The 23,087-nt window shown below is 42.8% G+C and overlaps 1 protein-coding gene across 1 annotated transcript in view; it reads right to left on the bottom strand.

Moving 5' to 3' along the window:
* Window positions 1–887: 887 nt before the first annotated feature.
* The window catches only part of slc41a1 (solute carrier family 41 member 1), a 35,466-nt gene continuing 13,266 nt past the window's right edge, over window positions 888–23,087 (bottom strand). Inside the window, exons 4-11 of the mRNA XM_061220042.1 lie at window positions 12,246–12,317; window positions 9,622–9,766; window positions 8,068–8,214; window positions 6,880–7,027; window positions 6,416–6,495; window positions 5,889–6,023; window positions 5,033–5,181; window positions 888–4,532 (exon numbers count right to left, since the gene is read on the bottom strand). Coding sequence (XP_061076026.1) covers window positions 4,347–4,532; window positions 5,033–5,181; window positions 5,889–6,023; window positions 6,416–6,495; window positions 6,880–7,027; window positions 8,068–8,214; window positions 9,622–9,766; window positions 12,246–12,317 — 1,062 coding nt within the window. The 3' untranslated portion in view covers window positions 888–4,346. The remainder of the gene's footprint in view (window positions 4,533–5,032; window positions 5,182–5,888; window positions 6,024–6,415; window positions 6,496–6,879; window positions 7,028–8,067; window positions 8,215–9,621; window positions 9,767–12,245; window positions 12,318–23,087) is intronic.

Genomic DNA, 23,087 nt, shown 5'->3' on the forward strand with positions numbered 1-23,087 from the left:
AAATGCAAAATGTATAAGGACTACGGTGTCCAACAAAAGAACGAAATAAAGAACTATGGTTAAATATCGCTCCAGCCCATAGGGAGAGTGGGAAATCGTCCGTTTAGAAATATCATTTAAAAGGCAATTAGGCAACATGTTCAATAAAGTGCAACATGCATCCTTCGTAATGTACAATTTTATTCTTTGCATGAAAACACTCCCATTAAGGTGCTATTTTAGTAACATTATGAGCCAACTACAACTGTGCAATTATTATTGTAGCTACATATTGCTCAACAGATGAGATGTAACTACGTTCAACAATTGATTTCAGAGGCTTGCGTTCGTAACAGTTGATGTACATGCCTTTTCAAACTAAAACAGATTTTCATCATAAATGTATTAAAATGTATTTCGCTAGTTTGTTTGAATAAAAATAATTTCATATAATTTCAATAATTTTGCTACATTTTTTTGATTGTGCAGTTTTTTTTACCCATTATACACATTCTTATTTGTATATTTCACTGTGGCTGCTAAATAAATTGGATTTATTTGAATGAAAAATGGCATGTTTCAGTTCTTGGACATAAGCCTAACTGTAACCCTAACAATTTAACATAATCCCAACTCTAAACTTTAACTCAAACAATAACCAAATCCTAACCCAAGACCAAAATAATTCTGTGTTTTCTCTGTATAAATACTAATCCTAACACTAATCATATGCAGGACTTTTTTTCTATATAGCATCATAAATATCAATCATCACTCTCACTTACAGTATTTAGAGGAAATGTTAAGTGAAAGACAAAACTTGTTCTGGTCACATATGCACCCACACACAGTATTTCCCCTTGCTTGACTAATTCAAATTTTAGGACAAAAGACAAAGACTGTAGAAGTAGGGTACGAAATAATATATTCCTTTATTCCAGCAATTTACATGTATATCTGTTTGTGGGAGAACAGAGCATGATGGCCCACTGTGGGGAGAAGGTGGGGAAGACACGGTGAATAGAGACGGGGAGGAGAGTGGATGGAGATCATGTTCAATGCAGTGGGAGGGACAAAAGCCACACACAATTAATACAAAACAACAGAGAAATAGCAAGAGGCCATTTTGTGTCCTACCTGGCTCAATCGTAAAAAAGAAATTGAAGTGCCACTATGTCTCAACAGACACCGGCATTGCTTGTAACAGCAAAATAAAAACTAGATTACAACTAGATTCATGTCCTCCACCACACAAAAAACTTTCAGGAAGGTACCATCAGCTTTTGGTTTTGACCTCTGGAGACGACCTCAGGATCGCCAGCCGGATTGGACACAAGAACAGCCTGGACCGTCAAACACCAACAAATAAAATGAGTCTCAGCATCTGAAACTCAATTTCCAGAGATGTACAAACTCAGATATAAAGGGGTACCAGCCAATCGTGCTACTAAAGACACAGCAGATTTTATACATATTTAGCTCTCATTTTTGTCATCCTCTCTACGAAATCTGTTCATTTCACGTTGCAAAATCAGCTCAAGTACACAATGAAAATGCACCTTCATGTTGACCCTTCACTTATGATTTGTTAAGGTTCAGTGTACTGGACCAGTGTGACTATGAGGTTTGTCAGATATATTAGGCACCACGATCTGATATGTTTGTTAGATTTGCCACTAATCTAAGGTGGCAAAAAAAGGTTATTCTACTGGCCAGATGCACACACAAATAAACAAATACCACAGACAAAATAAAATTAAAAATAAACACCTTATTTATAGAATAAATATATGTATGTACAATTTGTTTCATATGCTTCTAGACAATAAATAAACTTCACTCCCCCTGAAAAAGTATTGACAACCAAAGAGGGTGTAATAGTAGTATAATCTTGGCACCAGATTTGTTAACAGTAACAGTGAAAATGAAGAACAAATTTTGAATGTTTAATTTTGTCATTTAAACCAGTTGACTCTCAACACAATCGTTCCAATCCCAAGACTGCCCCCGTGTGGTTGTATCTGAGTACTACAGTACTACTGCACAAATTATGCGTTTGACTGTTTCATTCGGGTGTGGTCACAGTTGATGATATAGACTTTTTTATCATCTGTTACACCGAAACATAAAACAAATTTTTTTTATACCATAGAATAAAATAGATTAAAAAAAAAATTCATTTGCAATAAAAAAAATCATCACCGTTTGAAATTTACATATCTAACAGTCAGTTTGCCCTCCACACTGAAAATGTATAGTGAAAATTGGGAAAACTCACTTTAAGAGAAGAAAACAATTTTCTTCATAAGCAATGAATATCAAATGTAATATGTCCAGATAATAAAATCTGGTGGCCCCAAATACAATATATAAATATGATCTGCAAAGCATTCTTCAAAAAGAACACTGAATATTGTTTAGTAACATACAATGAGTACAGATCCAAGTTATCCATAATGACCCTTTCATTTCTCATTACATCTTTGACTTCATCTTATTTAAACTGAACACTGACGTCTTTCCAGCCATCACTCTAAATGGCTATCTGTATTTGTTTATTTGCCTATTTGAGTTACAGTAATTCTATTTATGTACACACACATTCTTTAGCATGCTGACAAGTGCATGGTTGTTAAGGCCCTTGTTTGACGGTCTCCTGTGGTTCACATATGGACAAGAAATTCAGGTCATGTGAGCAGTTCCTCACAGGTCTAAGTCATCTTATGGATAATTACAAGCCCACGCATTACACATTTCACTTGACAAGCTCAGAAGTGTTATTTGTAGGCCACCTAGACTAGGTTTAACTCCATCTCCTTTGGCAATCCAAATAAAAACCTAAATAAATGTGTGCCTCATGGTAAATTGTTTATGACTGAGTTGAGGAAAGCTATGAATATTAATTTATTAGGAAAACCAGTACAGCAAATAGCCCTTTGATAAACAAATGCCATGTAAAACAATTTTCAACCTTTTCTTGTCTCTGCATCAACTGTCATTTCAATCGGATTACTACTCTCTAAGCAATATTTCAAGATTATTATCGATGTATATGATAAATGGTTCACAGTCCGTAAAATGTAATTTCATGAATCACGACAAGAAAAACATCTAAGAAGATCGTGGTAGCAGTTTGTCAGTGAGGATCGATGGCAAAGGACTCATTCAATAGAAAAGTTCCAACATCTTAATAGTAGTCTGATACCAGCAGGGATACATTCACTTCCCTTTAGAGGCCACTGGATATTAAACCTGTAACTATGAGCATATTTGGAGGCTTTTTCAAACACGTATGCTTATCTGACTTACGTTAGATTTCACACTCAAACGTAAGGCTTGTGGAAACAATAAGGCCGAAGGTTGCCCTCTGGTAAGCGGCGGCCATTACAAAAATAGCTGTCCGCCATCTTGTGATCATTTCAGTGACTCCTAATTGAATGAATCTCTGTGCGATTAAGAGCAGCTGAAACGGGTATCACATTTTTTTTGTGCTGACAAAGTAAGCAGTTCTAGTTAATTTTAGGAGTTTGGAGAAAACAACAAACATAACCCCAGGCTCCAAGTGTAAAAAAAAAAAGAAAGAAATTGAAATTAAAATATTAAAACATTGAAAAAGAAAAAAAACCCATGTGGGTAATTACAGCAATGACACGAGACACCTTAGAAGGGCCATGACCAAACCTCAACCCGAACCCTCGTTTGCTTTAACCTCACCATTAAAAGAACCTGATTCAGCGTCAGTGAAGGCCCTGGCCCTGGCTCTCCCCAGGGCTGGCTGGACGCGGCTGAGCTCTGCCAGTTCAGCGCAGTCCCATGAGAGCTGCCAGGCAAGCAGCCCTTGTCTTTTCACAACGGCATTCCAGTTCCTCCATTTTGAATAAAGCCTCTTTTCGGCACAAGGATGTGAGCTTTAGGAATTTTCAGGTAATTACATTCTGGCCCACAACCCCCGTTAAGTTGGTTTTAAATCATGCAAGTCAACAAGGCAGTGGAGGACCCCAAAAACCACATAATCTGTCCTAAATACACCGTCATATTCATATAATAAACATTCCTATGCATTTCACTATAGCACTTGGTGATTGAGCATTCTATGTGTGTTTTTTAATATATTTTTTGCTGTTTTTCATCATTTCAAGTGTAAGTTGATCTCAGCCTTTCTGCAAATATGACCAACATGACTGGCCAAGGGGAGACGACCCCATTGAAAAATAATGAGGATTCCGTTTTCCCACTAAAAACAATGAGCACGTATTAATATTAATAATAATAATAATAATGATAATAACATCAACTCCTTAATGGCTCAAATAAATAAAGAGTCCCGTTCAGGCAGAGAGGCGGTGCGCTTCGGGGTGGGTGTGCGTTTAGTCGCCCACGTCGGTGTCACGGTCTCCGATCAGCCAGAGGAAGTGGAAGCAGAGAGCCAGGAAGCCGGTGCCCAGCAGATCCCCCAGGGCCGTCAGGTACGGGATGGAGAAGTTGTCTGGATCCATTCCCCGCCCCCACATCCAGTTCACCATCCAGTCAGCCAGATACAGCAGGATCAGAACCTATGGAGGGAAGTTCAGGTTAACCCTTTAAGGAGTAAGATGTTATTAGAATGTTCCTAACTGAACATTCTAATGCTGATGTAACAATCATGACTGCTAATGCAAAGCAAATGGAGTTCTAGAACAGTTTTTTGAATGAAAAAATAAAAAAATTAAAATTAAAATTAAATAAAAAATGGCCTCCAAGGGTTAAGCAACACATGACCTGTCTGCAGGGACCCACTGCTAATTTTATATATATATATATATATATATATATATATATATATATATATATATATATATATATTTCCACAAAACAGGATTACTGAGTTAGCTGGATAACTGCACAAAGTAAAATCCAGAACAGCTCTTCTGACTTCAGTCCATGTTCCAGATTTGGGATGGTTCCGGGTTTTACTCAGGACAGTTCTCTGTTTTGTGGATCAGGATCCAGTACTGGCATGTAGGTGGGTACAGTAAGCAGTAACTGTGCATTACTGGGGGCAGGGGCAGGGTACCTGCAACAGTGCTGCGGTCATGTAGAATGCGATGAAGACCGAGGTCAGTGAGGTGTGGCCGCCTTGCATGGAGTTTATGGCGTACAGGAAGACCAGGTGTCCCGGGGCAACCAGGAGGAAGAGAACCCGGGCTGAGCGAGAGTTCACATCTGGAGAGAGAGAGAGAGAGAGAGAGAGAGAGAGAGAGAGAGGGATAAATATGGGGAGGGAGAGACACAAAGAGAGAGGAGAGACAGGGTGAGAGAACAAGGGCAGAGGATAGGGAAGAGATAGAGAGAGGGGGGAGAGGAAGAGAGAGAGAAAGGGAAGAGGAAGAGAAAGAGAGAAATCAAAATGAGGCCACAAATCTTTTATTTTTGCTAGAGAATAACAGCGGCAATCAAAGAGTTAGTCAGGAATATATAATACACTAGCAGAGTATCTTTAATGAGCCTACAGAGCACTTACATCATAAATGTAGATGATGGGGAGATGGGGCCATAAATAGCACAGTGGAGAGCTGTATATTTGATTTTATCAAATTAACATGAAGCCAGTCCCTTTTAAAATGCATTTCTTCACTAATGGAAATACGCATCAGATAAGTGCCTGTTCCATCAGCGCATTAGCTGAGCCTCAGTTCTGCCTTCCCTGCATTCCATATGTACATTTATTACTTTTTTTTAGTAGAAAAAAATATTGCCAATGAGACAAGACAGTTTTCATTTATCAAGATAATCAAGATTTGCCAATGGGATAACAACATTTCAGTTGTAAAGCAAACAGTATCTTAAAATAAGCTAATATTTTCTACTTAAAATCTTATTACAAGAGTAAAAATGCTTGTTAAGACAGACAGGCAGTTTCTCTTCCTTACTGGAGCTGAAGAAGGTGGTGCAGGGAGTGGGGCACTTTGTGGAGGTGGGGCTGGGCTGCCCCATGGGCAGGGCGACCAGGTGAAGGTAGGTGGAGATTCGGCTGGCCTGCACCGCCACCAGGTTTCCCCCCACACCTGAGGACACATCCACACGCATTCAGCCATGCGTTCACTTACCGCACTGTGATTCATGAATCACAACATCCCAAGAAGAAATGAATGACGGTGTAATGGCCAGTTTATAATACACCAGTGACAGGTGATCCTTTTTCACTAGAATTAAAATGCGGAAGGGAAGATAAGACTGTTTTTGGTGGGGGGGGGGCGGGGGTAGGATAAAGGATGGATCGGAATGGGAATGAGGGTGGAGAAGAGGTGTGGGGAGGGGCTCTGAATAATTTTCAAACAAACTTGCCCTCTCATCAATGCATTTCATATTCCATGGCCTGTGCCCACAGGTTGACATGAACATGTTTAAAGTGTGCAGTCCTGCAGCAAGTCCAGTTCTATGAGGAAGCCATACTTACCATTGATGACTGGGGTGAAGACAGCCATTCCAGCAAAGTTGGGGTTGGACACAGTTTTATCCAGGATGAGGCCCCCAATACTACAAGGAGAATTTCAAAAGAACAATTACAGACAGAAAATGCAGCAATCCTGTCTGGTCCTCTTGGTTGGCTCAATTGCACCAGGCAAGGTCAATGAAGCACAGAAAAGTATTAGAATCCAAAACAATTATGTATTTTGGCCCAGGACTGCACTACTACAACTACAACAAATACCACTATTATGACTACTACTACTACTACTACAACAACTATTACAACTACTACTACTACTACTACTACTACTACTACTTCTACTACTCACAATAATATGAGTACTAGAAGAATGATTTGGACAGCAACTCCCTTTGCAGCATTAAGAAGCACAGCTCCACTCCTTCCTAATAATAATACTATAGCTGTGATGGGTGTGGACTTGGCGTTACCTGCTGATCGCCATGGCGATGATGACGGGCTCCCAGCCGGAGTACAGCACCTCCCGGGTGGAGGGGATGCGGCGGGCGATCAGAACCCAGACGGGTGTGAGAGCCACGAAGAAGGCACACACCAGCGGGTTAGCGTAGTTGTTGTGGTCTGTCAAACACGCAAAGAGAACGCAACGTCAAACGCTACACGCAAAGACAAACACGCAAACACACACGTCAAGTAAATAGTTAGAGCAAGCGAATATTCTTAAAAATAAAAATAAGATTGCAAGTTTCACTACAATAATAAAATACTTAAGACTTTCTTTGAAGTGAGTGAACACAGTTCAAGAACAAGTTGTTTCTGACTTCTGCATGGTCTTGCATGGTTTATAGCTTTGAAGGATGGGTCTGCAGACAGGTGCTAGAGGAGGCTAGTGGTTACTTAGAAATCCACACATGACCAGTGGCACTGAGCATGCTTCAACGGTGCCAGTGGGGTTAGCTACAACTTTAGTCACCGGGTAGGTATGTGTGGTACATGCATTCTGTTCTGCGTATGAGGAAATGTAATTCTATGTGCTAATACATTTTAGTGCCTAACATCCTCCTTTGTTTCTGTTTCCTGCCACTCCCCCAACCCGCAGAGCTCAGGGACCACTCAAACCGGAGCCCACTCTAAGGACGGGGGCTGCGGCAGCCCTGCTCGTCCCTGGTCTAGCCCACGCTTCGACAAATTCACCCCCCTATCCTCTGAACTCCAGACTCTACATTCCTCCATATGGACTACTAGTTTCATACATTATTTCTATAGGCCACCAGAGGATGGCCATGACCCTATAGCCGGGTTCCACCCAAGAGTTCTTCCCATCGGGGAGGGCTTTTTTTGCCATTGTTTGACTTGTTTTTCCCTTAAGGGAGTTGTTTACCTCATATGCTATTGGGGGCTAAGGGCTGACTGTGTTATTTGTGACCTCACACCTTTAAGCAGGGCTGCCCAATCCAGGGTGGAGGGGTTCTTACCCTGCAGCATGTACATTTTGCCATTTTAATTGAACGTCCCTTATGCTGAGAGAAATAATGTATAGAGCTCAGGGAAGCCTAAATGTAATGCCATTTCCTTGTTTGAGGACACAGGGTGTGAGGAGGTTAAACCAGGTTAAAGCCCGGTTAACTGCGGGTTAGGCAGGCAGGAGAAGCCTTCCTCACCCAGCTGCTTGTACAGGCCTGTGCTGATGCCCGCCAGCAGGGACAGGGTGATGAGGTCACCCAGACTGGCAGCGATGGGCGTGGCCACGTTGTCCGGGTTGATGCCCACCTTCCTGGAGCCGATGATCACTCCGATCATGATGAGCCCTGTACACACGGAGCAGAGGAGGAGGAGGACCAACACAACATTATCTCTCATTATCCGCAAACAAAATGAACTGTATCTATACTTACACTCAGAAATGAAGATACAAAAGGTACAAAGGTACAAAGTGCCAAAAAAGGTACAAATCCTTGTCTCTGACAAAAATGTACCTCCGCAGTCACTATATTTCTGAGAGTGTAGAAGAGTACAGCATATAATATAATAGAAAATAATAGAATATTTTAAAATATAATATACAATGGAAATTGTATCCTTCAGTTTTTTGCACAGGGAAACACAGGGAAAAATTCAAAGATAAAGGGAATGTGCAACAATATACAACATCAAACATCAAATAAAATTCTACTGGTGACTATCATCTTCATCCTTGTGTCTGTGGCCTCAAATCCCGCATTAGTCCATTATTGAGGATGGTAATTTCAGAAGGGCAAATAATTCTATTTTACAGGACGTTCTGGATATCTGGTATCCGTTTCCTTTGTACTCTTATTTAATAGATGCCTGCGTCAGTAGTATCTTTGTCCTGGGAAATGCATCAGGACCAGCATCCTAAAATGGACATGCTTTAAAACCTCAACGTTTGATCTCATTTTTAGTGATACATACTGTATTATTTAGCAGGTGCGAAAGATACAGGATCTCAAATGAGCTTTTGATTTACTGAGAAGGCGTATTTTTTCTTAACACTTAAGCCCCTTTCTCATGATCAGCGTCAAAACGCTCGCAATGGCGTCAAGCCATTACATGTCGATGGAGGGAGTGCTGAAGCCTGACTTGGCGTAGCGCACAGCTCAAAATCAGGGTTCAAATCGTTTAAAATTTTACCTTCACAGCTGTGTATGAAGCAGGCAGACGTAGTGCTGCTAGCAACACAGAGCTAGCCTGGTTAATTTCTTAAACCCAATATAAACCCAATCTTTTGTTTTCACAAAGCCTTTTAAAACTGCAGACAACCTACTAGTATCATATATTGTTGTGGCTTGTTTAACAAATAAACGGCTTCCTGGATGGATGACGATAAGTTTCAACAATTAACGTTAGCATCGCTCGATTCTTCCCACGTGTAGCCACATGAAAAAACAGCTTAAGCCTCAACTGTTCTGTATCCCAGTAGCAAAACCTGTTATCAGAGAAATCCATATTCTAATGCTTCTGTTGGCAGCCCTGATTAGATAGTTCTTAAATGAACATTCCAATGCTGATGACACAATCACTACTTGTAATTGAAAGCCATGGAACACTAAGAATAAAAAAAATGAAAAAATAAAAACATTCCAAAAAACCTACTCTTGAAAGGGTTAACATGTTGCCTTTTTTGCATTTGGACATCAGCCCAGATGAAGACAGGCTTTTGGGACCAGATAATGGCAGCAGGCCAGCGCTCTTACCCAGCAGCAGAGATGCAATGAAGGCGGTGGAGACACTACTGGCACAGAGCAGAACCGCGTGGCCCAGTTTGAATTGGCCTTCGGGAATCCAGCCAAAGATGACTGCGGCAATGGAGGCTAGGAATCCCACCACAGTGGCCTGGACCTGGGTGAGAGAGAGGGAATGGCACAAAGTCAGACTTCCTGTCCCACAAAACCACGCCCCTTTCCGGTCCCACAAAGCCACACCCCTTCCAGTCCCACAAAGCCACACCCCTTCTGGTCCCACAAAGCCACACCCCTTCCGGTCCCACAAAGTTCCGCTCCTTCTCAAACACTTGCCAAATCAGCAAATGCATAGGTTAACCGAAAAACTTTAAAGCCCCACTAATTTTTTGCTAATTGACAAAAATTACGCAGATGATAACTAGGTCCCTCAGTGGATCATGGTTTTAAAGTCTTCTACTGGCGCCTTGGTAACCTGGAAACTTTGCTTAGCCTTCTCAGGCTTTGGTATTGTTACTACAGTTACTGAGGTAATGTAACATCTGAGGTAGTGTCAAGTACATCTGAGATAGCGGTTTATTTGGCAAAATGTTAGCTAACTATTACTTTCGATATCTTAACTGATGAGTGACTGATGAGTTTGTTTCCATGGGGATGGGCTGGGCAAGGATATCACAAACAAAAAAGAAGAGTGAAATTCAGAAAACAGAAGATGAACAAGGAAGTAGTGTCAGTCCAATATTTATTTTAAATATCTTCTCTTTCTTTCAATGGGCTTTTCATGAGGATCTTACAGTTTTTTACAATTACCTCGACCCTAATTTCACAAGCTTGTGCTCAATTAAAAAAAATTATAAAATGTTTTACTTTTCACAGTTAGCACAAGAGCACTGTATGTGGACCAAACTGAATTATTTTTTCATTGCTTTTACAGAAAACCAGGCTGAACCACCAAAAACTATACATTTCTACAGTCCAATTTGAAAATCACTAACAGAAAATAGTGCATTGACTGTAAAGCCACTGGTTGTTAGTGTTTTTTAGATTGTTCTATGATTGACACAAAAATTCTAGTGCTGGTGCATTTTCTTTGAGACATTGGTTTGGTAGTTTTAATCCATTTTGTGAATGAAATGAACTGTTGTGCGAAGCTACTTGTTGGTGCAGAGAGTTGTATGAAGAGTTGTGAATTGTTAGCAATTGTAAAAAAAACCCAGTAATCATAGCAACAAAATTATAGATACAGAGTCAAAAAGAAATCCTCAACTGCAGTAAAAGACACTTTCCTCTACCATGTAACCCCCCTACCACCACAGCCTCTAAGACAAGAAACAAGGCCACCTCTCTGAAGGAATACTTGTCGTCTGCCATTCGATTGGCCACCTCTACCTCTTCCTCCTCCTCTCACTGCTTGATCTCTATTCTAACATGGATCAGCTATCTGCTCCATGTTGTTGCTATGTTGCTGCAGGTGGATACACATCCTTACTCCTGTTCGTAGCACTATGAAAAATCAATTATTAGTTATTTGAGCACCAGCTCAAACTTACAAACAAGTCATAATGTGGTAAAATGGACCTTGAGCCAGTCAATGTCAATTAATTTATGTGTCCTAAAACATTCATGATCTAAACATGGAATGTTGTTACAAGTATTCCGTTTCCATAAAACTACGCATTAGGAGTAATGTTGCAGTTACTTATCATTTTTAATAGTGGGATATATTGGTAGTAACGATTGTAATGAATGAAAACACAGTATTTTCAAATGTAATGTGTGTATTTCATTTTGAAATGCTAATACTTTGATTTGGTTCAGTGATCAAATTATTTTTGGTTTATGTATATTCTATCCAAGCAATTGAAAAAAGTGTCTACAGTCTTGAAAAATGACCTCAAGGTTCTGAATTTAGTGTCAAAGTGATTGTAAAAAACTGTAATAATTATTTTAATTAGGACAATAATTCTCTGGTATATGATTATATGATCGTCATTTTGCTTGTTTGCAGTTTGTGCTTTGGCTAGTTTTTTTTGGAATACGAATTGTTCAGTGGGCCTTTAACTCTTGTTTTAGTTTCGGAGACAGGCAAGGTGCAGAGTTTAAGTTTGCCTTAGGACATTTGGCCACAGTCTGCCCACAAAGCATTCCTACATGAAGAGGTTGTTCAAACATTACACAAGCAAATGAACAAACTTTTTTACAAAAAATGTAATTTATCTGATAACTCTGACCACTAAAGTAAATACATGTGATATAGTGTTGAATATCCACCTATTCAAGTGCCCCCAGTGACACAACATTAATGTATGTTACCATTTGTCTCTCCTATTGCAAACATAGGAACCCATTATATACTAAATAATACTATCATAAGTAAATTCAGCGCGATGAATAAGCCCTGCTGAACAGTTGAACAGTTCAGACCAGCTACCAGCTTGACCAGCTCAAGCTATGGTTTGAAACGGCTGGCAGCTCAGACAAGCTACCAGCATTAGCTGGTTGACCAGCTCTACCCAGCTTGACCAGCTTCATTACCAGCTTGGCCATGCTGATTGACCAGTTCATACCGAACTAGACCAGTAATGTCCAGCTTGGCCTTGCTGGTTGACCAGCTCATAGTGCTTAGTGCCGTTTCTCACCTGAATAAGAGCAAGGTTCCCCATGATCATATTCCACATGTCCTTGGCAGTGTCCATGTGCCCAATGTTGGCCTGAAAAAACAGCGGAAGACAGGAAGCCCATTAACAGCCATTCTCACATTAGCATCACTGAAATAGCATTCCCCTCTGACTGAGTGAGTGAAGGGTGTGTCCTTTTCATTAGTTAGATGCTATAATGAAAGGTACACATGGGAAAGGAGATAGGCTCATGGTAGCCTACATCGAATCACTAAAAAAAGACAAACAAACTCCATCATTGATCAAAAACATGATTTTTCAATGATTTCTTGAAAAGCAGAACAGGCTCAAATATGTCCGTACATGTATGTGCGTGCGTGTGTGTTCCTGCAATTCTGTGTGATTTGTTTGTGTTTTTCTCCATGCATGGCTGTGTACGTGCATGTGTGTGTGTATATTCATACATATGTGTGTCTGCGTGTGTGTATGTTCCTGCGTGTGTGTGTGCGTGTGTGTATGCACACACTGGCCTTGCATCTCTCCAAAGACCTCTTGAACAAATACTGGTCAGTTCTCTACACAAAGGAGCTTTCACTGATTACACACACTTTGTGTTTCCCTCCCCCAGTCCCCACTCCTCTCCTCTGTCTAACTTCAGAGTCTGTGTCCCACATCTGCCCTTTGGAGATATGCCACAGAGAAAGAGTCCTCACTACTGGGGTCATGGTGATAAGACTACAAAACTAACTGCATACATCAAAGGTTTTCTTCCAAAAAAAATAAAAAAATCTTTTTACAATAAAAAAATTTGAAGCAACAAAATGGGTTTTCTACAGAAGCCTAATTTCATTCGCATTATGAGAAAACCAATTCGCATGCACTTCCCATGAGAGTAAAACCCTTTACCCACATTTTTTCTCATGTCATTAATTTCTCATTACAACACAGAAATATCTTGTAGGAATACACAAAACCAAAAAGAACAACAGAGAGGTAAAAAAACAGAGAAACCCCCCCAAAAAAATTGTTCTCCTAGTGGGAGATTTCGAACATTAACTGGTGCAGTCTTGTTTTACCGAGATAAGGGCACTCCTTTGTAATTATGCATTAGTTTCTAAAATACATCAGCTTCCTTTCAGTCAGTGTGCCATCACTATGCTCCTGAAGGGTCCAATGCTATATTTATTGACTGGGGTGGTGCCAGTTGAATCCGTAAATGGAGTACTATGACCTTGCTTCAACCCTCACAGTATTTAGTGGACTGACCCTTGCATTAATGAACACATACTGTATCGTGTTATACTTCCAATGGCATGTGTACTGAATGTAATGTCCTGGTGGTTTAACATTTCTTCTGATAATATCATACATATGTATATGCAATTGCTTGTATCATTATTTAACTCCTTAGCACTTGCCTGGTGCAATAGGTGTGTGTCTACAAAATGTGTCATTTGAGCTCTATTGTAGCTGAGGATGAAATGAATGAGCTTCTCGTCAAATCCCTTAAGTTTTGAATAGCCCTAACACCAAACCCTGGTTTTCAGGGTAGAGGTGAATATTGCCTAGATTTGTATGCATGTGCATATGTATGTGTGTTAGGTTAGGTTATATCATAATCAGTAAGAACATACACACACACACACACACACACACACACACACACACATACACATACACATACACATACACACACAGAGAAAAGGTTGTGAAAGGCAGTTTTTTGTTAAAGAGCTCTAATCAAAAAAGGAGACTGCTCAACCAAGAACTGAAATGTGAGGGAGAGAGAGAGAGACTGAGTGAAAAGGTACATTTGAACAGAGGGGGTTGAACGAATGCCAGAGGACACATCGGTTCCTCTAGGACACTTGGTTCAGTAGAAAACTCCCCCTCCCTCTCCCCGCTGTTTCTGCAAAGTGGTTAACAGCCACACTAGTCCCTCTCCTGCCAGAAGCACACTGCACTCTCCACGCTCACGGCCATTTCAATGTGTAACTTCCACAGGCAGGGACTGGCACTGGGCCACACAGCCAAGACCTCGACCGGCTCAAACTAGTTTGCAGCCGGTTACTCACGCATCTACTCGTAAGGGAACAGACAGGACCTTTCCGCTTTATAGTTTAGTTTCCTTTGATGAAACCATAGGACTTTCTCAGCGTGGAAAGGCAGTGATAAAGCTGTAAGAAGTAGCTGATGTGCAGTGGGCCATGAGTGGGCGCTGAAGGAAGAAGCAGACTGCAACCTTGCAGGCGAATGCTTTTGTGCCATTGTATCCATAGTATCCAGCCAGGAAGGGATGTTGGCTCTCTTTTTTGGCTCGGCTGACTTAGCCGAAGAATGGTTCAGAACCCCCTCATTACAGCGGTAGTGTCTTTGAAAGGTTACGGCTCAGCTGCTGGGCTGCAGAGAGACAGATAGGAAAACGGTGGAGTTTTAATGGGAGTTAGCATGTGTACAGTGTGTGTATGTTTATACAGTGTGTGTTTTTGATATTACCGCTTACAATTTGATATTCACTGTAGCACCACATGTTCTTATACAGAGCAGTAGTGTGTGCGTGCGCATGTGGGTATGTGTGCGTGTGTATCTATACATTAGCGTGTGTGCGCGTTTTTATGTGTGCGTGCGCCCGTACGTGTGTCTATACATTTATATGTGCGCGTGTGTACTTACTATAACTAGGGTAGTGGGGTGTGTGTGTGTGTGTGTGTAAGAGAGTATTTTGTATAACTGGGGTAGTGGTGTGTGTGTGTGTGTGTGTGTGTGTGTGTGTGTGTGTGTAAGAGAGCATTTGGTATAACTGGGGTAGTGGGAGGTGTGTGTGTGTGTGTGTGTAAGAGAGTATTTGGTATAACTGGGGTAGTGGGGTGTGTGTGTGTATGTGTGTAAGAGAGTATTTGGTATAAGTAGGGCAGTGGGGTGTGAGGGGTTCTTGTCCTGCTTCCAGCAGCTTGCTCTGTTGAAACCGTCTCCGTGGCAGGGGGGCGGGGGGTGACCCTAACTTGGTCATAGCGACAGAGCAGCAGAGGGTGGCACACCCCAAAATGCCAGAGGGGCAGCCGCGATAAGAGGAGCGCAGGCGGGGGAGATAAGAGGTCTGGACAGGTCCCGCTATGCCAAAGCCGGGGGAAATCAAACCTCCCCTGCATAACCAGGCCCCCTGTTTCTCCACACTCCCCCTGGGGAGTGGTCCTGCCAGGCCGGACCCGCACACACTGTGCCCCCCTCCGTGGCTCACGGGGAGTTTCATATCACACACTGCACGTGAGATAAGGGGCTGGACAACCTTCCCCAGGTCTCTACTCTGGTAGTCTATTATACAGATAAGACCGCATTACCCTACAACCACTGCATACTCCTGCAGGGTGCACACTGACCATGTCAGAGCTCAGTGGGAGTCTGGCGCTGCTATCCAACATCCATTCATGAACAGGAAATGTGAAATGATTTGAAACCATTTGTATTTAAAAATGATATTGTGAGGTCTACCACCATAAGCAACATGTACAGTACAGGACTGATTTTTTTCAATGGATTCAAAGGTCCGTAAGTATTTGGACAGCAACATAATTTTAGAGGGCTGTACACAGAGCACTCAATGTGAATGTGCATACCTCTAATTAAAGTGGACTATTTATATCCAGAAGGAATGAACTGTGTATGAATTACAGCCCTTTAAAATTGTGCCACTGTCCAAGTACTTATGGACCTCACTGTAGCAATAACACATGCTAGGGGAGAGGAAGTGATCTTCAGCAGTTTTTGATGTGCATCTGCAGATATACGCAGTTCTGGCATAGATTATTGTGCCTTCAGCATAATTCAATCTGCTGTTGTTTCTCAAATTGATTTAATAATGCAATTAGCCAGAGGGACAAATGCTACAGTTAACACGAGGGTGTAAGCGAGATGCACAATGAATCAATGTGCATGGAAGCAGACATAAATTCCTCACTACTCTCCAACAAAGGAGACCTTTTTCCATGGAAAAAGAAAACCCTTTGCTTAAAAAAAAGTGGTCATGTGAATTTAATTCCCTCTAAGCTTGTAAGGGATTATATTTTTAAACACACGCATCAGAAACTCGCACTGTGCCTAATCTGCAGATAATTAGTGGAAAGGAAAAAACGTGGCCCAAAAGGCAAGCCGAGGTCACACGGAGCTGCAGATATACAGCGGGAAAGGGCCTGGGGCAGGTAAAGGGCCTGGGGCAGGTAAAGGGTCTGGGGCAGGTAAAGGGCCTGGGGCAGGTAAAGGGCCTGGGGCAGGTAAAGGGTCTGGGGCAGGTAAAGGGCCTGGGGCAGGTAAAGGGTCTGGGGCAGGTAAAGAGGCTGGGGCCTGGGGCAGGTAAAGGGGCTGGGGCAGGTAAAGGGTCTGGGGCAGGTAAAGGGCCTGGGGCAGGTAAAGGGTCTGGGGCAGGTAAAGGGCCTGGGGCAGGTAAAGGGTCTGGGGCAGGTAAAGGGCCTGGGGCAGGTAAAGGGTCTGGGGCAGGTAAAGGGTCTGGGGCAGGTAAAGGGCCTGGGGCAGGTAAAGGGCCTGGGGCAGGTAAAGGGTCTGGGGCAGGTAAAGAGGCTGGGGCCTGGGGCAGGTAAAGGGGCTGGGGCAGGTAAAGGACCTGGGGCAGGTAAAGGGCCTGGGGCAGGTAAAGGGTCTGGGGCAGGTAAAGGGGCTGGGGTCTGGGGCAGGTAAAGGGCCTGGGGCAGGTAAAGGACCTGGGGCAGGTAAAGGGCCTGGGGCAGGTAAAGGGCCTGGGGCAGGTAAAGGGGCTGGGGTCTGGGGCAGGTAAAGGGTTTGGGGCAGGTAAAGGGTCTGGGGCAGGTAAAGGGGCTGGGGCAGGTAAAGGGGCTGGGGTCTGGGGCAGGTAAAGGGTTTGGGGCAGGTAAAGGGGCTGGGGTCTGGGGCAGGTAAAGGGTCTGGGGCAGGTAAAGGGTCTGGGGCAGGTAAAGGGTCTGGGGCAGGTAAAGGGCCTGGGGTCTGAGGTAGGTAAAGGGTCTGGGGTCTGGCGCAGGTAAAGGGGCTGGGGCAGGTAAAGGACCTGGGGCAGGTAAAGGGTCTGGGGCAGGTAAAGGGGCTGGGGCAGGTAAAGGGGCTGGGGTCTGGGGCAGGTAAAGGGCCTGGTGCAGGTAAAGGGCCTGGGGCAGGTAAAGGACCTGGGGCAGGTAAAGGGCCTGGGGCAGGTAAAGGGGCTGGGGTCTGGGGCAGGTAAAGGGTTTGGGGCAGGTAAAGGGTCTGGGGCAGGTAAAGGGGCTGGGGCAGGTAAAGGGGCTGGGGTCTGGGGCAGGTAAAGGGTTTGGGGCAGGTAAAGGGTCTGGGGCCAGGGGCAGGTAAAGGGTCTGAGGTAGGTAAAGGGTCTGGGGTCTGGCGCAGGTAAAGGGGCTGGGGCAGGTAAAGGGGCTGGGGCAGGTAAAGGGGCTGGGGTCTGGGGCAGGTAAAGGGTTTGGGGCAGGTAAAGGGGCTGGGGTCTGGGGCAGGTAAAGGGTCTGGGGCAGGTAAAGGGTCTGGGGCAGGTAAAGGGTCTGGGGCAGGTAAAGGGCCTGGGGTCTGAGGTAGGTAAAGGGTCTGGGGTCTGGCGCAGGTAAAGGGGCTGGGGCAGGTAAAGGACCTGGGGCAGGTAAAGGGTCTGGGGCAGGTAAAGGGGCTGGGGCAGGTAAAGGGGCTGGGGTCTGGGGCAGGTAAAGGGCCTGGTGCAGGTAAAGGGCCTGGGGCAGGTAAAGGACCTGGGGCAGGTAAAGGGCCTGGGGCAGGTAAAGGGGCTGGGGTCTGGGGCAGGTAAAGGGTTTGGGGCAGGTAAAGGGTCTGGGGCAGGTAAAGGGGCTGGGGCAGGTAAAGGGGCTGGGGTCTGGGGCAGGTAAAGGGTTTGGGGCAGGTAAAGGGTCTGGGGCCAGGGGCAGGTAAAGGGTCTGAGGTAGGTAAAGGGTCTGGGGTCTGGCGCAGGTAAAGGGGCTGGGGCAGGTAAAGGGGCTGGGGTCTGGGGCAGGTAAAGGGTCTGGGGCAGGTAAAGGGTCTGGGGCCAGGGGCAGGTAAAGGGTCTGGGGCAGGTAAAGGGTCTGGGGCAGGTAAAGTCACAGGCACTGCCCTTCATGTCACCTGTTGGGAAAAAGCAAATTTCTAAGATGAGTAGAAACATGGGAACGGAGAGGGCTAAAGGGCGGAGGAGGAAACACTTGAGCCCAGGCTGAAAAAAGATGGCGAGCAATAATATGAATAAATGAGTGCAGGGGTTGCCAAACTGTGGGTTGGGACCCCATGTTGGGTCGCTCGATTTCAGGATGGGGTCACCAGCTCTTTATTTTTTATCTTTCAACTGCACTGGTCCAGGCACATGAGAGGTTACTTCACCCAATTTTAAGAAGTGAGATGTAACAAACACTACATACTTTATACTGTAAGCATCACTTTCAATCATCTTAGGCAGTTTTTTTGTGCGATTCATAACTACAGCTACTGGCATACATAATTGTGCTTTCACCATACTTTACCAGCACCTGTACCAGAGGAAGAAACTCATAAAAATTTTGACTAAACATCTCTACACAATATCAATAGCATGCTATAGCATCTAGTAAATAACAAACAACACTTTCTAAGGTATATAGTGAACCATGCCTATTTGCAAATTAAGGATAAAAATGTAAACTTTATACATTATGATTTTTTTCAGTTGGATTCATAGTGACAGACAGTAAAGAATTTGACTAAAATTATTGCTTTAAAATAAGAATCTGAAAATAGTTTAAACATGAAGAATATGAAAATAGTTATTTCATCTTCCATCTGAATATTTCCATCATGCCCATTTGCACTGAATATTTACAGGGCAGCTGAAGGGTCAGAAGGATCGGCAGGGCTGAGAGGGATGTTTTTCTGCACCTCGCTGATCCTGTGTTTGAGGTTCAGATTAGCGAGGCCAGCTGAAACCAAGCGATGGGTGACTGATTGGGTTTGGAGATTACTCTCGTGTGCACTGCCGGGGCAAGACCTTGTCACAGAGGTAATGCTTCTCAAATGAAAATAATCATTTGGCAATCCTCCCTGCCAAACTATTCACAAAGCCCTCCTGTTGTTCGATAGCTCAGAGGGGTTTTGGAAATGAAAGACTTAAAAAGCCAAACATATTTTTAGAATGGTTGCAAAACTGCACAAAGCCTGCTTAATCAATCAGTTCTTCAAAACTATCTTGCAGTTATCTAGAAAGGGCAAATCAATTTCACCTCATGAGGTCCATATATTTGCCTCTTTTCAAAAAATACAAATAAGCATACATATCAGCTTGCCATATAGAATGTGTTTATATTAGCACAACCTGCTCTCACAGTCTATTAATATAGACCCAAGTTCCTGTACCTTAGATCAATTATATAAATATAATCAAATATAACAAACTATAACATTTTTGAATGATTTTGGTAGAATTTAGGGTCAAAAGGTACATCAGTGATGACTCTTTGCAGTTTAATCAGTTTGTGATGTGCTGAAAATCTGGGAATACTAAAGATGGGCATTTAATCACTTGATCTTGAACAAGTTTCTATTAGCTTTTTAAATAATGAACCTAAGGCATAATCATTAAAAATGACAGCAGCAACAAGGTGTATTTACAATACACATCCATTTCACAAGTGGTTTGATGTGCTCAGGAAAATGATGTTTGTTGTTACTGATGGTTTCTGTGTCAAAACAGCAGCCCGCCAACTCAAAGATCAAAGCCAAATTATAAAATACTGTGTGTCACTTTGTGATCTTGATCTGGATCAGGGGCCTGTTCCACAAAACAGGATTATTGAGTTAGCCGGATAACTCAATACCTCAGACTGAAATAAAAACAGCTGTTCTGGATTTTACTCCAGAAGTTATCCGGCTAACTCAGTAATCCTGCTTTGTGGAACTGGCCAATTAGATGGTGGCTCCACCCACTGCAACATTTGAAATACAGTGTTCCTCCTGAATAATGGTCCTACTGAACCGAATGGAAAAATTATTCAGGAGAAAAAACCCTTGAAGTGATCCATCCATATGTGCTTCATATCTGAGAACAGCATGACGGTTTGAGGTTAATTTGATACCTTGGGCCCTTTACAACTTAAAGCCTTTTAGCCAAAAAATATGTTCTATACTGTATCAGCATAATTTACAGCTGAATCAAGCCCCACCCCCCAATTCCCAGAGAGATGCATAAAAATGCAAAGCGTTTTAGTATCGCTTGTAGAACAACCTGAAAATAAGATGATGTTGATAGGTCACAGACATCAGAAAGTCATGGCATGATAAGGATATGCAAGTATAAAAAAAATTACAATTTAATCTATGATTATGCTAATTTGTCCAATGTATAAAAATGGCTGTAATTCCTACACTGTTCACCCGATTTAGATGTATCACAATATCCTGTGGTAGACAGCTAAAAACAATGTCCAAATATTTATGGACCCGACTGTATATGCTCCGGATTTGAGTCACTGAGTTCACCTGCGTTCTTAGGGCATTAGGTAAACGTAAATATCAAGTTATGAACTTGATGCTAATACAGCGATGTTTTAAATTGAGAAAATCCCAGGGGGAAGATCCTATTTTAGTCAGGGAACAATAACACATTTAATCCTTCCGAGACGGTCCCCTGAATCGCCACACCCATCAGGTTTATTCAAGTTCTGCCATCTACTGCAACAGTATGATTTGCATTTGTTTCACAGTCACAAAGGAGAGCAATTTCAAACAAATTTGCTGGTTCTGGTGGGACTGCAGAACAGCTTGTTGTTTTCATTCACTTCAAGCTCACCTGTCTGCACTGAAATGCCTTTGAAGTGGGGGTAGGGGGGAGAAAATAAGGGCTATTTATTGAGGACAGAGAGACAATTGTGCCATTCATTAAAGAGCCCACTCTTAATCACAGACTCAGTGTTCACTTACCAGGCCAACAGTGGGGGAATAGACACGGAATAGATCAGAGACACGTGAGGTCAGAGGAGATACGACTGCCATGAGGATCTCACAGAGGAAAGAGCAGCATCTAGCACAGGATGTGAAACATGGTGACCTACCTGAGCTACAACAGCCTCAACCGGACTCTATTCAAATAAAATATCAGGTAATAAGGATCAAATACGTAATTGTAGTGGATTCAAATACTTTTCTGTGCTCCAAGAGGCCTGGAAGGGAGGGGTGGGGGGTGGGGGGGGTTAAGTATTTCATAGCTTCCAATGCACCAGACAAGCTCAGTAATGTGTAAAAGTAGCTGAATGCACAATTACATATTTCACCCAGGACTGGCAAGCACTAAATCAGCAGTGAGGTCTGGCTCGAGCCCTATCACAGAGGTATTTTGCCCAGGTGAGCACAGTTAACACATGCTCAGTGCAAACTATGGTCAGAATTTCAGAGCTGACATAGATTAGCTTTGCGCCAGACTGAACATGACCCTTTCCCAAAGTATTCCTGCATGTTTTATTTCTTACTGTAATATATAATACTTATTATGACTATGTAAATGAATGAGTAAACATTGCACAGATTGTGCCCCTGCTAATAACCGCAAAAGTTAATTGTGAAAGGCACTGTGCATTGTTGCATGACACACAAGAGTATGAATTGAGGTGTTTTCAACTATGATCTACTATAGCCCTTTGATATAGTAAACAAATACGCAAAAAATCTAAATTGATTAATGCAGTTTTTACAGATTTGGTATAAACACAAATTTGAAATCTGAATATTGTAAAAAGCATTGACTGAGTTTGAAAGTCCTTGATAAAGAAAGAAAGAAAGAAAGAAAGGAAGCCTCAATGGGGGAATGAACACATGAAAAACATGGAGAAACACTGGGGTTTTTTCAGTCCTCTGACTCAGCACATTGTATGACACAGGGCCTCTGAGTGTCACACACACACACACACACACACACACACACACACACTCGTATTTACAGTACAGGAGCTGGTGACCTCCCGATATGTCCCCACAGAACTGAGTTTCAGATGACTGGACGTGCCATACATGCAGATGGCAGCTGTTACACTTATGCAAGAGCTGTGTTTGGCAGTTTGTTTTTCATTGACATGCTCCTCTACCGCACAGCCCTTCACTAAACAATCAATGAGTATCTAGGGTTTTTCCTTCATTAGGTTTAAAAAAATAATAATTATTCAAAATGAAATCATTTAATAGCTAATTGATTTTAGTGGGTAGTGGCTAAGGTACATGCCTGGAACCCGGAAGGTTGGTTGTTCAAGCCCGTAACCCATTATAATTGCTACATTAAGGTTGTGGCTCATTTACTTATATTACTTAAAAGGTGGGTTTTCAGATTTAGTCCATAAGTACTAGACAAATATTTGCCCTATAGTTAGCAAGCAAGGTAATTAAATCAAATCCCAATCCTTGTTTCTAAGGTGACATTACAAGTCAAGTCCACTAAGCAGAACAAACAGCCATCTTCACAACAACTGCATTGCCACTCCTGCTTATTAAAACTGCAATCTACAAACATGTAAACTTATATTGACTGTATTGAGACCATAACAGCAACCTTTCAACTTTAGCCTCATTCAGTATGGGTAATGAGACCCTCTCAATGAAAGAGCCCTGTTGAAAAAAACAGCTAAAGCTAAGTTTTGAAACAGCTGATGGCATGTTATTGATACCTTTACATTACATTATTGGCAGACGCTCTTATCCGGAGCGACGTACAGTTGATTAGACTAAGCAGGAGACAATCCTCCCCTGGAGCAATGCAGGGTTAAGGGCCTTGCTCAAGGGCCCAACGGCTGTGCGGATCTTATCGTGGCTACACCGGGATTAGAACCTCCAACTTTGCGTCTCCCAGTCATTTACCTTAACCACTACGCTACAGGCCGCCCCCTAGCTGGT

This window comes from Conger conger, chromosome 14 (assembly GCF_963514075.1).
Source record: "Conger conger chromosome 14, fConCon1.1, whole genome shotgun sequence".
NCBI classification, from domain to species: domain Eukaryota; kingdom Metazoa; phylum Chordata; class Actinopteri; order Anguilliformes; family Congridae; genus Conger; species Conger conger.